The 8,374-nt window shown below is 64.7% G+C and overlaps 2 protein-coding genes across 2 annotated transcripts in view; one reads left to right on the top strand and one right to left on the bottom strand.

The window, feature by feature from the left end:
- Nucleotides 1-4,725, bottom strand: part of MNEG_8466 (hypothetical protein) — a gene marked incomplete at both ends in the record, with an annotated part of 9,114 nt that extends 4,389 nt beyond the window's left edge. Inside the window, 11 exons of the mRNA XM_014043062.1 lie at nucleotides 322-353; nucleotides 1,389-1,636; nucleotides 2,118-2,211; nucleotides 2,520-2,565; nucleotides 2,862-2,966; nucleotides 3,224-3,308; nucleotides 3,610-3,722; nucleotides 3,905-4,026; nucleotides 4,199-4,277; nucleotides 4,400-4,449; nucleotides 4,662-4,725. Of these exons, the coding sequence (XP_013898516.1) occupies nucleotides 322-353; nucleotides 1,389-1,636; nucleotides 2,118-2,211; nucleotides 2,520-2,565; nucleotides 2,862-2,966; nucleotides 3,224-3,308; nucleotides 3,610-3,722; nucleotides 3,905-4,026; nucleotides 4,199-4,277; nucleotides 4,400-4,449; nucleotides 4,662-4,725 (1,038 nt within the window). The remainder of the gene's footprint in view (nucleotides 1-321; nucleotides 354-1,388; nucleotides 1,637-2,117; nucleotides 2,212-2,519; nucleotides 2,566-2,861; nucleotides 2,967-3,223; nucleotides 3,309-3,609; nucleotides 3,723-3,904; nucleotides 4,027-4,198; nucleotides 4,278-4,399; nucleotides 4,450-4,661) is intronic.
- A 1,055-nt stretch (nucleotides 4,726-5,780) lies between these two features.
- MNEG_8465 (tyrosyl-tRNA synthetase) lies at nucleotides 5,781-8,239 on the top strand (the record flags this gene model as incomplete). The annotated part of the gene is made up of 6 exons (XM_014043061.1): nucleotides 5,781-5,805; nucleotides 6,025-6,259; nucleotides 6,877-6,995; nucleotides 7,184-7,257; nucleotides 7,469-7,570; nucleotides 8,144-8,239. The coding sequence occupies 6 exons, from the start codon at nucleotides 5,781-5,783 to the stop codon at nucleotides 8,237-8,239; spliced, it is 651 nt and encodes a 216-aa protein (XP_013898515.1).
- Nucleotides 8,240-8,374: the final 135 nt, after the last annotated feature.

Raw genomic sequence — 8,374 nt, 5'->3', positions numbered from 1 at the left:
GTGTGTGTGTGTGTGTGTGTGTGTATGTGTGTGTTGAGGCGGAGGGGGGGGGGTGTCAGCCGCATGGGCGGGCCTCTGATACATAAGGGCCAGCCTGGCGTACAGGAGGCACCTGCCACAACGCGCCAGGCCGTCAGCAGGCAGGCAACACTGCCGTTTTCGACCATTCGTATTTGGTGTGCCCTTGGTGTCAACGTGGCGTCAAGGCCCAACGCAAAGCCCGTTGATTGCATGGCAATAAAAAGGGCAGCAGGCATGCAGGAACGTGGATGCATGTTGCACACGCGCAGCGTCGGCTGCTCAAATGTCATGCGGCCGCACCTCGAAGGGTCCGAAGCCCTCCACTTCCAGCCCTTCAAATTCGAGGTGCGTTGCAGGGGGCGCAGCCGCTGCAGAGTGGCCCATGTCCTGCTTGGCGGGAGGGGGTGGAGGAGGTTTTTTTGGTTTGCTTGTGTGTGTGTGTGTGTGTTGGGGGGGTTGTCTGTATGTCTATGCATGCGTACGTGTGCTTGCACGTGTACGTGCGTGCGTGTGTGTGTGGCAGGGGGGGCAGCAACAGGTGAGCAAAAGTGGTTGTGAGTCAATGTCTGGTCAAGCAGCGACCGGACGGGTAGGTGTTTGTGAGTTTCCAGGTAGGAGATGATGGCAAACGCAGGGTTCACAGAAGGCAAGCAAGAGCAAAAGAAGCGTGGCGCCCAGCCCTTGTCAAAGAATAATCGAAGCCCGTTTCGCCGCTCATGGGGAACGGGCTGGATCGGGGGTTGGAAGTTGCAATACACGGCAGTGCCTGCTTGCCTTGAGCACAGCCTCTGCGGCCGCCAAGACGTCGGGGGCCATGGAGGTGGCGTCTGCGTATGCGGCCAGCAGCTGGGCCATCGACAGCTGCTCGGCAGCTTCTATGCGGGCGGCGCGGGCCGGGGGCTGCATGATGACCTCCAGGGCCACTCCTAGGGTGGGAATTTTGGAGGCGGCGGTTGGGAGGTGGTTGGGGGTAGTTATGGGTGGTTGGAGGCGGTTTGAGGGTTTTTGCGGCGGTGGTTGGGAGGTGGTTGGGGGTAGTTATGGGTGGTTGGAGGCGGTTTGGGGCTTTTGGGGGCGGCGGTTGGGAGGTGGTTGGGGGTGGTTGCGGGGTCACGTAGGAGGTGAGTTTTGGGCCCTAGGCGATGACAGTGTCTGAAGAGTCCTTGGTCGTCGCAATTGCAAGCAGCGGGCAGGATCTCGCGTGCAGAACAGACCCTCCTTGCTGATCAACCACGGGTGAATTTTCACAGAATTGTGATGAGCTCACAAGCTGCATTATGCGAAACTCATGCAAGAGCCCGCCGCGCCAAAGCCTCGTGGGTGAGGCCCCCAAGCCCTTGCAGGCAAAACCACCAGAGACCCCTCACCCGCGGCTGCCATCCCCTTCTGCAGCTCTGCCATATCGTCCACCGCCCGCCCATCTGCCACCGCCACCCGCACGCGGTCCCCCGCGCGCAGGCGGCCGCCGGCCAGCAGCTCCCGGATGCCGTCCGGCGTCGCGGCCGCGGGCGCCGCCGAGGCGGCGGCCGTTAGGAGGTCCGATGCTGCATCGCTGCCGTCGGCGGCGGCTGAGGGGTCGGGGGAGGAGCCGGTTGTTGTGGCAAACGTGAAGTGCCTGCGGCGGCAGAGTAGTGGGGTCGTGCAAGCAGTTCAGGGCGATTCAGTCGAAGCAAGAGTTTGTACCCTTACTTGGATGAAGGGTGACGTTGATGCATGCATGCGTGTGAATGTGTGAATGTGTGAATGTGTATGTGTATGTTTTGTATGTGTGTGTGTGTGTACCAGTGTGTGTGTGTGTGTGTTCGTGGATGCAGGTGCACGTGGTTAGGTGACGAATGCAAGGGGGGAGGCACGAGGGCGCAGGTGCAACCCCCAAGTCCGCGAGGCTGACATGCAGCGGAATAGAAGGGCCTTTGCAGGAACCATTTGATTGCCACAGCAGCAGCTGGCGCTCTGCACAGGGCTGCGCCTGAAGAATTTGGGGGCCATAACGGGCCCGTCTGTTCCAAACCCTCATTCACTCGCCCAACCCCTAAACACACGTGCACGCGCACGCACGCAAGCACACACACACACACACACACACACACGCACACCTGGGTCCCATCTCAAGGGGGATGTCTGCAACCGCCTGCCACTCCGGACTCAGCAGCAGCAGCCGCTTGGACTGGCCCGCCTCGGACCGCGACACTGCATCGAGGCGAGTGGACACATGGGGCAGCACAGCGGATACAGCAACAAGGTGTGAGGCGTTGGGGCGGCAAGCAGCCGGGCTCGCAGGCAAAAATCAAATGCCAATGCACAGCGAGCAGGGTGTGTGGGGCCTGGGAGATATGAAGCAGGGAGGGGGGCCGCAGGGCGCAGGGCGCAGGGCACATGGCACAAGGGCCAGAGCGCTGGGGTACCCGTTCCCCAGCTCATCGCTCTTATACCCCCCCTCACTTAGGCTCTTGGATCCGTGTCGGGCCCCGCAAGCTGACCGGCCCCGCCCCGCCCACCTTGGTAGGGAGAGCCGATGTACGTGATTCTCGTCCCTGGGACAGTCTGGAGGTGAGCGGGGACCGGCGGCAGTTGGGAATTTCGACGGTCGGCGCGCACCGCGATGCAGGACAAAAGCAGCAAACCCCACGCACATTTATCACGCCGTGCGCAACTGCCGCTCCACTCAGCCAGCACCGCAAAGCCTATCCCGCACTACTGCCAAAGTCCCGGCCTGGCTTCCAACACATCACACAATTAAATCAAATTACCAAGGCAGCAGCCTGTCAAGGGATCATGGAAAGCGCTTGTGTCGCTTATTGCGTCACTTGACACACCCCTGGCGTCACCATGTCACCCACCTGGGGCATGTGGTAGTGACCCATGAAGACCGGGATGTCCAGGGGGAAGGCGTCGGTGGGCAGCCCACTGCTGGCCTGGTGGGCCGCGTTCATGTGGGCGCCCATCTGTGGTGTGTGTGTGGATCGGGGGATGGGGAGGTGACAGGTGACCAGCTTGAGTGTGTGGGTGCAAAAATAGGTGCATAATGGGTGCTCGGGCACTACACATGACATGCATGTGGGACACCCAGGGTGAATAAAGAAGGACTGAAATTTGCAGAACCAGGCCATGTGTTCAGGTCTCAATGCGTTGATTAGAGAGGGGGAGGCGAGGGTGACGGGGCCTGATAAGGGGGCGGGGGCGTGCGCCGCGCGGCCCCCACCGTGTCGGCGTGGGCGAAGATAGCCTTCGTGGCGCCGCGCCCCGCCGCCGCCGCGAGCGCCGCCCTCAGCACCGACTCGTCGCGCCTGCGGCGGCCGCGCAGACGCGGGCGAATAATGGCTGTTTTAACGTGTTTCTGGCGCCAGGTGGGGGTGCGCCGCTGGCGTCCTGGGCTCTCGCTCAATGTCGCACAAAACGGGTGGGCCGCCATCATGCCGGGCCGCAACACCTTGCCCACCCTGCATGAATCCCCAAAACGCGGCTTTGGCCCTTGCACAACGATGCTCTGACCACCGGCTCCGCCAATGCATGCGGCCAACGAACCGCGCGTGCTGCTTGTGAATTCAGCAACAACAACCACGCGTGGCATGCTCTTGGTGCTGTGACCTGTACGGCAGCCACAGGGCTCCTGCGTAGTGCGACGGCTCAGTGAACACGTGCGCCCGCCGGCACACGGCCGCCAGCGGCGTCAGGGAGTGGTGGCGACCTGCTTGGTCGACCTGACACAGGGCGGCCGAGGGGGGCGGAGCCCAACGAAGGTTTGGACGGGCGAGGCCGTTTGGGGGCGAGGGTCCAAGGATTGGGGTTGCGGGTTTGCTCAGTGTCGGGAGTGCGAGCCGAGGGGCCAGGGTGGGGCGATATGACTCAGAGGTTTCGCAAATCTCAGCAAGCCGTGTCTCACGCGCCGAGACGGCCGCGAGCTGATATGCGAAAGCCTCCGCCGTGCGGCGCGCCTGCAGAGGGCGCGGCCGGCGGGCCTCAGGCGGCGGGCGCGGCGTGCTTGCAGCCGCGGGCGCGGCTTGCCTGGTCGTGGTTTCCTGGCAGCATCAGCACGGGCGCCTCCCACGACCGCAGCTCATTCACCACCTGTTGGGTTTGGGCAGGGGGTGCATTCAATTGTCTGCGGCGTGCTCGTACCCTATATGGCAAGGGTCGTGGCAGCAAGAACGATCCGAAGGTTCCCGGTTTGGCGCACCGCACGCGCGCTCCCAGGCGGCGGCGGGAGCGTCGACCCGGCGCCCGTAGGCCGCTGCGCCATCTTTGGCGTGGGCCCTCTGTCGGCGGGAAGCATTCGCGGGGCCCTCCTTTCCCGATGATCTGGCGCCCATCGACACTCTCCTCCCAAACAAACCCCCCTCCCCCTCCCCCCAAATGACAAATCCAACGCGGTGCCCACCTGGTTGAGGGGCCCCACTGGCAAGTCCCCTCTACGGTCCCAGAAGTCACCTGGGGTTGTGTAAGAGGTGTGATGGGGGACAATTTGGGTGCTGAACAGCGGCAGGCGGGATTGCTGGCTGACTGATGAGTCATGCCAGCCTGCACTGTCATGGGCCGGGCCCGCCCAGCAGGCACGGGCTGCTCGGCCAAACGAGGCGCAGACTGCTCGTCGGCGGCGCCCGCGGCGGCGGGGCGCAGTCCGCGGACTGCCCAGGGCTCACCCAGGAAGAGCACCCCCGCGCCGCGCGCCGCCGCCTCTTGGTGCACGCGCTTCAGGACGTCCATGCACACGTCTAGGGATCTGTGGGATACATGGAGGTCTGAGAACACGACCCAGCCGGACACGGACGAGAAGTCGGGGCCGTCCGGGCCGTCCGCCAGCTGGAGGGCGCCGGCATGCTGCTGCTCCTGCTGCGGGGTCGGCGGTTGGGCGAGGGCCGCCGCGGCACCGCGGCGTCGCGAGGCGCGGGCGGGCTCGCCGGCGGCGGGGGTTGCGGCGGACTTGAGGGCGGCGGGCTTGCGGCTGCGCCGCTTGGGCGTGGCGGGCGCGGCGTCGGGCGGGGCGTCGGAATCTTGTGGGGTGGCCGCTGACGCCGACGCGGCTGCGGTGTGCGCGCGCCTCCGCGCGTCTGCTTGGCACCGCAGAAAGCCGCGACGCAGCCAGCAGAGTGCCGGAGGTGGCGCAGCACGGGCTGCGGCGGCGGCAACTGGGAACATCGGGGGCCCGCAAACCGCTGACGGACGCAGCATTAGGGGCCCGCAAGCAGTCCGCGGTGTAGTAGCAGGTGTAACGCGAAGAATATGTATGTGCGCCCTCGTGAAACGTAGCGCGCTGCGGGCTGATGGTCCCGGCGCTGGGCGGGCAGATCAGGTGAGATCAGGACGGAAGATGTTTCAGCGGTCAGGGTCGCATATCGTAATTCAGGTCAAACAGGGCCGATTTTCGCGGTCGAGGCGCCTATTCATGACGTACTTGCCTCGCGCACACACTTGACTCAGAATCACCCAACAAAACGGGACTTGGGATCTAATATAGTTGCGAGAGTCTATTCACAGACGTCAAGCTTTGTCCTCTTGTGCTTGTTGAGAACAACAGCTGCAGGCACAGCCATGCTCCAGGCCCTCGCCCACCGGGCCGCGGCCAAGGCGCCGCCTATGCTGCGGGAGCAATGCACGCGGGCAATGATGACCGCAGGAAGCAGGTATGACCATCAGATGGACATGGAAAACTTCAGGATTGAGACAGCTGACCATTGACATCGGTCTCCCTCCGCAGGGCCCTCATCAGCGGGCCTTTCAGGCGTCAAAATGGTACATTCACGCCGTTTAACCGGGTGGCGATGGCCTCTGCCGCTACGGAGCAAGGTATGCAATGCCGCTGCGGCGCACCACAGGATGCGGCGCGCTGTCCACATGCGCCGCCTCCCTGGCCTGCCCCGCCCCGCAGCCATCAGCGCCTCCTGCGCGCTTTGGCGCATGGTGCCTCAGCATGCGTTGCGCCCAAATCGAATCCACTTGACTTCCAATCCGCTCATCCACTTTGACGGCCCTGCACGCCCGCGGCCCCGCCCCCCGCCCCTGCAGCGGCCCCGCTCTCTGCGCCCGCGGCCTCGGCCGCCCCCGAAGCAGCGCGCGGCGCCACCGCCAACGTAGTCCAGATCCTGCGGGAGCGCGGTCTAGTCCAGGAGGTGACGTCGGAAGATCTGGAGTCGCTGGCGGCGCAGACCAGCCTGAGCGTGTACTGCGGCTTTGACCCGACCGCCGACAGCCTGCATCTGGGAAACCTGCTGGGTATCATAGTCCTGGCCTGGTTTCAAAGGTGAGGGGCACGGACGGGTGGGCGGGCGCACGCACGCTCGGCGTAAAAGGCACTTGAGTGCTGCGACGGCGGCGGCTGCAGCGGTGTTCGCAGGGCCTCACCTGCGGCACATGCTTCTGTTGCTTGCGGGTGGCCTTGTGTTGTGGGCGACGCGTGGAGTGTGACGCTGTGATTTGGGTAGAGGAGGAAAGGAGGGCAAGAGCTGGTGTGGTGCGGGGACAGCCGCTGCTGCGCTGTGCAGGCAGCAGCATGGCTGCGCAACCCACAGCACAGCGAGAGGCCGAGCGGGCAAACGGCCGCTGGTTGTTGCGGGCGTGCGGGGCGCGCCGGCGCGGCGGGTGTATGGGACAGGAGACAGTTCCCAGCGCATGGCAGCAGCTGCTACTGCTTGCATGCTACATGGCTGGCGCCACGTACCGCACGAGTTTGCAGGGGCTGCCGTCAACCTCGAGTGTTTTCAGGTCGCTGCACGTCGGCCGGGCTGCCCACGAGCAGTCTCGTTATTGCAGTAACTCGGCCCACGGCGCCACGCGGGCAGCAGCCGATTGTTTTATTGCAAGCCGCCGTCTCCCCCCCTAAACCAGCTGCGCAAAACCCTGCACTCCCTGGGGTGTCAGGTGCGGCCACACGCCGGTCGCGCTGGTGGGCGGCGCGACGGGGCGCGTGGGGGACCCCTCTGGACGCAGCAGCGAGCGGCCGGTGCTCAGCGAAGAGGCCATCGAGCGCAACGTGGCGGGTGAGCTTTGGGGGGCTTTACCGGGAGGTTGCCCAGATATCACACACACACACACACACACACACACACGCACGCACGCACGCACGCATGCACGCATGCACGCACACGCACACACGTGCACGCGCGTGCACACACACACACACACGCTGGTCCACCCCTCGCCCAACCCCCCGGCCCCCCCACAAAAGGCATCCGCGGCATACTGACCTCCATTCTGGAGCGCTCCACCGCCACAGCCGGCGCCACCGTGCCCCGCGTCAAGGTGCAGCAGGGTTGTGTGATCGAGGGTGATGCGCAGCGCAGAACGCCTGAGCCCCCGGGTGACAGGAGCGGCGGCCAGATTGCGAGGCCGGCGGTCGCACAGCTTTCCACTCGTATTTGCTGTGCCGGGGATCCCCTGAACCTGAGAAACCCTCAACCCCTTAACCCTGGACTCTGGGGGCTCACCGTGTGCTGCCCCCTCCTCCTCCCAGGTGCTCAACAACCTGGAGTGGTTTGGCCCCATGTCGTTCCTGGGCTTCCTGCGGGATGTGGGCAAGTACGCCCGCGTGGGCACCATGATGGCCAAGGACTCGGTGGGTGGGACTGGGTGGCTGGGACTGTGTGGGCGGGACTGGGTGGCCGGGACGCGCTGGGTGGGACTTGGTGGGAGGGACTGGGTGGGCGGGACTCAGTGGGTCGCGCGCAGCGCGGCACTGGCTGCGGTGGCGCGGCCCTTGGTCCCAGATGCCGGGGTGCCGAGCCCCGACCAGGCCCGTCGTGGTCTGTCGCCCCGCGATGCGGGCGTTGGGTCAGGCACTGTCGGCGGCTTCTGCTCAAATGGGTCCTGTCGAAAGGGATCGTGCAGTCGTGCTGTTGGCTAGGGCTTTGCCACGCTGCGAGGCATTTGTCGCAATCCAAGCGCGTCGCCAGGCACGCAGCCGCAGCGCGGCTGGTCCCAGGCGCCCCTCCCTGCGCTCTGGGAGCCGATTCAGCTGCCCGGGTTGAGCCACACTTGCCCGCAGCAACCCCCCTTGGCTTGCTGCTGCCCCCGCCGCGCACCACACATCCACACAAACACCGCTCGCGCTTGTTTGATCTTGTCCCCGTCATCCCACCCTGCGCGACAAGATGATATGCATAAACCCTGCATGCCCCTTCAACTTCAGGTGCGCACGCGCATGGAGTCCGAGCAGGGGATCTCATTCACTGAATTTACCTACCAGTTGCTGCAGGGCTATGACTTTGTGCACCTATGCAGGTGAGCTCAGCCCATCGGGCGTTGGATGCAGATTCAAGGCAGCAGTGTCGTGCCCCTCCGATTGTGAGCTCCCACAATCAGCTCAGCAAAGGTGGTGGCGTCTGCCAATAGCGACAGTGGTGGCGGCGACGATGTGCAC

The sequence above is a fragment of the Monoraphidium neglectum genome (genome assembly GCF_000611645.1).
Source record: "Monoraphidium neglectum strain SAG 48.87 unplaced genomic scaffold scaffold01611, whole genome shotgun sequence".
NCBI lineage: Eukaryota > Viridiplantae > Chlorophyta > Chlorophyceae > Sphaeropleales > Selenastraceae > Monoraphidium > Monoraphidium neglectum.
The sequence above is the reverse complement of the archived record's forward strand: the minus strand, read 5'-3'. Positions and strand labels throughout refer to the sequence as shown.